This window comes from Dama dama, chromosome 15 (genome assembly GCF_033118175.1).
Source record: "Dama dama isolate Ldn47 chromosome 15, ASM3311817v1, whole genome shotgun sequence".
Classification (NCBI taxonomy): Eukaryota; Metazoa; Chordata; class Mammalia; order Artiodactyla; family Cervidae; genus Dama; species Dama dama.
In genome coordinates this window covers 84494255-84499202 of record NC_083695.1, presented here as the reverse complement: position 1 = coordinate 84499202, position 4948 = coordinate 84494255, and the positions used below count along the sequence as shown (strand labels likewise).

Genomic DNA, 4948 nt, shown 5'->3' with positions numbered 1-4948 from the left:
ACTGCTCTTGGAGTCTGCAGCCCGGCCCAGGATGCAGGCGGCGAGGCAGCTCTTTGAACCAGGCTAGGGACCAGGTCCCTCCTCCAAAGGCGACGGACACAGAAGAGGGGCTGAACTCCCTATTTATCCGCTCCCAGGCACGCCCTAGCCGCTCAGCCTCGGCCGCGGGAGCTGTCCGCGGTGCTGAACGATTTTCTTGCGCTTGATCGGACCCGTGACTCGCATCGTGTCTCTCCCTTAGGCAAAGGGCTCAGTGCGTCCCGGGGAGCGTGAGCCCCCTAAAGTCTGCGGCTAGTTCCAAGCTCCAATTTAAATCCCTGACAGAACTGCCTATGCGACTGTCTTAACCCGAGCCAGGACTCAAGGTAGGATCCGGCTCTTAAGGACGAGTCCCTCATCTCTCCCCTACATCCCGTAGATATCTCAATCCCCCACCCCATTTCCTGCCCTGCGCCTTCCTTACGGAAACGGCACCAGGTCGTCCCGTCCCGAGAGCCAGATGGTTCACGCCTCTCATCTCTCTAGTTTACTGCGCTCTCCGGAGCGGGATTCTCCCAGGACGCAGCAAGCTCCCACAGTATAGATTCTCCCCCGACCCTCCAGCCCAGGTTTCTGGCCCCTTCTTCCTTTTCTGTTTCTATCCTTCTCCTATTCCTCAAAGCACCGAGTTGGGAGGTGCGAGCTCCGCCCCTATTTTCCCTACAAGGGCACGCTGTTGTGGGGGCGGGGCGAAGGGGAGGTGCTCCCAGCCCCTCTCAAAAGCCGCGAGTCCACTGGGAACTCGAATCTTTTCAGCTCCGCGGAGAAGCCTGCACCACCGTCTGGGTGGAGGACCTCCAGGGACAGCCAGGATTCTATCCCTCTTTCTCCGGAGAGCTTTCCCATCCATCAAGCCCCAATCCCCAGGTAGGACTGCGCTTGGGTCTGGCTTATGGGGACTGGGAGGGCTCGAAATAGAGTGGAAGGCATTCAAATAACCTATGCACATCTAACCACCCATAGATTTCATTTTACAGAAGTGGCACTTTAAATTTTGTTGATTATTTATTGTGGCCAGTCATTCTAAAGGGACTATTTGAGTAATTAAGGTGTGTGTGGGGGGGTGGGGGGGCGGTGCCGGTTGGCGTAGGAGGGGACGGATAGAGAATGGGAGGTGACGGACTCTGATTATCTTTGGACAGGTGGCTATGGCCTCATTGCCGACTCAGGGTCCAGCGGCCCCTGACTTGTTTTCTGAGCTGCTGCCTGCGGCTTCAAGTCCGGTCAACCAGAGCTCAGAGTCCTTGGTGGGCAATGGGTCGGCGGCTGGTCCAGGTGCTCAGGCCATCACACCGTTCCAGAGCCTGCAGCTGGTGCATCAGTTGAAGGGGCTGATTGTGCTGCTCTACAGCGTCGTGGTGGTCGTGGGGCTTGTGGGCAACTGCCTGCTGGTGCTGGTGATCGCACGGGTGCGTCGGCTGCACAACGTGACCAACTTTCTCATCGGTAACCTGGCCCTGTCGGACGTGCTCATGTGCGCCGCCTGCGTGCCGCTCACGCTGGCCTACGCGTTCGAGCCACGCGGCTGGGTGTTCGGCGGAGGCCTGTGTCACCTGGTCTTCTTCTTGCAGCCGGTCACCGTCTACGTGTCGGTGTTCACGCTCACCACCATCGCGGTGGACCGCTACGTCGTGCTGGTGCACCCGCTGCGCCGGCGCATCTCGTTGCGCCTCAGCGCCTACGCGGTGCTGGCCATCTGGGCGCTGTCCGCGGTGCTGGCGCTGCCGGCCGCCTTGCACACCTACCACGTCGAGCTCAAGCCGCACCGCGTGCGCCTCTGTGAGGAGTTCTGGGGGTCGCAGGAGCGCCAGCGCCAGCTCTACGCTTGGGGGCTGCTGCTCGTCACCTACCTGCTCCCCCTGCTGGTCATCCTCCTGTCTTACGTCCGGGTGTCGGTGAATCTCCGGAACCGCGTGGTGCCGGGCTGCGTGACCCAGAGCCAGGCCGACTGGGACCGCGCGCGACGCCGGCGCACCTTCTGCCTGCTGGTGGTGGTTGTGGTGGTGTTCGCCGTCTGCTGGCTGCCGCTGCACGTCTTCAACCTGCTGCGAGACCTCGACCCGCACGCCATAGACCCGTACGCCTTCGGCTTAGTGCAGCTGCTCTGCCACTGGCTCGCCATGAGCTCCGCCTGCTACAACCCCTTCATCTACGCCTGGTTGCACGACAGCTTCCGCGAGGAGCTCCGCAAACTGTTGCTGGCCTGGCCCCGCAGGATTGCTCCTCACGGCCAGAGCATGACAGTCAGCGTGGTGATCTGATGCCACTGTCAGGCCTTGGGGAACTCCAGTCCGCTGGTCTCGGAGGGTGCCCACCCGGAGGCCGGACTGGAGAGATTATTCCAGAGCTAGGCTAATACTAAACTAATATGGCCCCAAACTGCCAGCCCACCCCTCTTGTCCCTCTGTCTTTCCTTGTCTTTGTGTCACTGTAAAATGTTACCTAAGCTTTGATGAGAGTCTCGTGCTTTGCTTGGAGGAGGCCAGGGAGAACAAAAGAGGTTTTACCGTTTTCTCCTTTTACCACTGAAGGACAAACAAAGTTCTCTCCCCTGGTTCAGATAATATTCCAGAAACGTGCCTGTCTTCCTTGCTTTCCCTTCCGTTTGCTCCATGGGGAGTGAAGGAACAATGCATGGGGTTTAAAATGACTGGTTGGGGTTGGTAAAGCTTTTCAGGTTGCCTTTTAAAAAGGACTCACCTGAGATATAATACAGGATAGTGCTTAGTCCATTCAAACCCATTACCTTCTAGGATTCCAGGGAAACATGTATTACAAATCTGTATCTAGAATTTCAGCATTTCTTGAACAAGAGCTTTATATGGCAAAGGGATTTTCACTTTAAATCCACTTGCATCTGTAGCACAAAACACAAATCACCTTCAAGAGGTTTTGCTATTGTTTTCTCTCTTGCTTATCCCCCAATTGCTGTTTGAAAATGATGAGATGAATTGGTTGATGAAGAGATAGATAACATAGGAGTAAAGTGGAAAAGGTTCACACAAGGGGAATTGTAGCTGCACAGGACAGACTATCTGTGTGTATGTTTGTGTATATGTACACCTAGTGTTTGCCACAAGGCAAGCACTCAAATATTTGGTTTTCTGAATGTTCAATGTAAACTGTGAGCTGTAACACACTCGTATTCTCTAATTGATCTTGCAACAAATCAACAGCTGTGAACTGACTGCTCAGCACCTGCTCTGTGGTGACACACACTTGGATCACGATCAACTCAGAATACAAGGACTAGGAGAAGCTTACTGAAAGCCGGAACAAGAAAATAAACTGCCGCCTACAGGATGTGCAGATCAAACATGTAATCCCTTCTAGGGTTAAGGGAATAGGTGAAGACAGTTGGGCCACGATACCAGGCTGCTAATTCCTACCTTAACATCCCAAGAGTTCTTTAAATGAGAACAAGTGCCCTGGGACAAGAGTTTCCACATTGATGTTGGAAAAGTGATCATGGCAGTGAAGGCAGGAGTCTTGGGAAATGATTCATGATATGCAGCTGTCAGATTAACCCTTGAGGCATATGGGGCATAGACTGGTGTCTGCAGCCATTCAGTTAGCAACTGGAAGATGCCAGTACTACCCCAGCTCTCTAAACAGCAGAATCAGTGTTTTCCCACCTCTCCCCTTCTCTTAGTCTCAGTGAACTCCTTCACTCAGTAAAGTGTGCCCTTAAAGGAAGGGAAAGAGGAGGTGATTTGGGGATGATGAGAATTAAATCCTATTACTCTGATGTCAGTAGCCACAATGGAGAGTGTTTCCATTCACGGTTGGGTTAGTTAGCAATATGAATCTTTTTAAATCAAATTAACTTTTATTTTAAATTAATTTTTATGGGCATATAGTTGTTTTACAAGTAATGTGTGTCTTTAGTATCTATATGGCTAGACTTTTCACAGCATGGGGAAGGGCAGGAAAAAGCTGGAGAAAGAAAAAGGCAGGTGAACCTGGAACATATCAGCTACCTTTGATAAAGGCACTCAAACTAGCTTTCAGCTCCAACTTTGGATGTGGAGAACAAAGAGCCTGAGCTTTAGTCATGTGACCCACCCACGGCATTAGGTCACCCCTCCCCCACCCCAAATGAGCTCGGTCTCCCAGCATCCCAGGGACTGGTGGCTGTGTTCCCAGAAGCTCTACTGTTTGGAAGACTCAAGACTAGACATTTCTTGTTTCCTCAGATCATACTTTGGATTGTGGAGAGTGGAAAGTGTGTGGAGAGTGGAAAGACCAGGGAAAAGAGTGGAATTAGTCAGGGAGGAATCCAGTTAATTGTGGTCTCTTCTTTGGAGGGTTCAAGTCACTGGTTTCAGCCCTGACTGCTCCTAGAGTTACCTGGGGAGCTTTCAAAAACCATCAGTGCCTAGACCATATCCCCAGCCAATCTATTAGAGATGGAGATTGGGCAGCAGCATTTTTTCAAAGCATTTCAGGTGATTTTAACACATTACAAAGGTTAAACACCTTAAGAATGATCCTATTTCCAATGAATCTCAGAAACATCTGAATGAAGCTTTGGGAATATGCTATTAGCCTTTAGACAATACTTGATGGATCACATAGAGGTAAATCTTATAATCAGAATATATAGGTATCCATTCAACAGTTTCCTTACACATCTATGTGTAAGGCTCTGTATGAGTCCAGTCAGTTGTTTTTTTTTTAAGTATTGTTATTCAACTTTAGGTCAATGGCATTATAAAGTTATACACCATGAATTATTCTTAGTTGCTGGCATGTTAAAAAATTCGAAATATTCCTGGATAGTTTAAGTCAACTGTGAGAGAACAGTATCCTCATTAATTACTAGAAAAGCTCTCACCAGTTTCTATCCTGCCTACAACTTCAGTTAAACTTTTTTCATGTGTGTGTGGACTTTATGGAGAGCCTAAAG

The 4948-nt window shown here is 50.9% G+C and overlaps 1 protein-coding gene across 1 annotated transcript; it reads left to right on the top strand.

The window, feature by feature from the left end:
• The first annotated feature begins 245 nt into the window (after positions 1–245).
• Positions 246–2300, top strand: PRLHR (prolactin releasing hormone receptor). Its single transcript, XM_061163176.1, has 3 exons — positions 246–365; positions 796–906; positions 1182–2300. The coding sequence occupies exon 3, from the start codon at positions 1188–1190 to the stop codon at positions 2298–2300; it is 1113 nt and encodes a 370-aa protein (XP_061019159.1). The 5' UTR covers positions 246–365; positions 796–906; positions 1182–1187.
• Positions 2301–4948: the final 2648 nt, after the last annotated feature.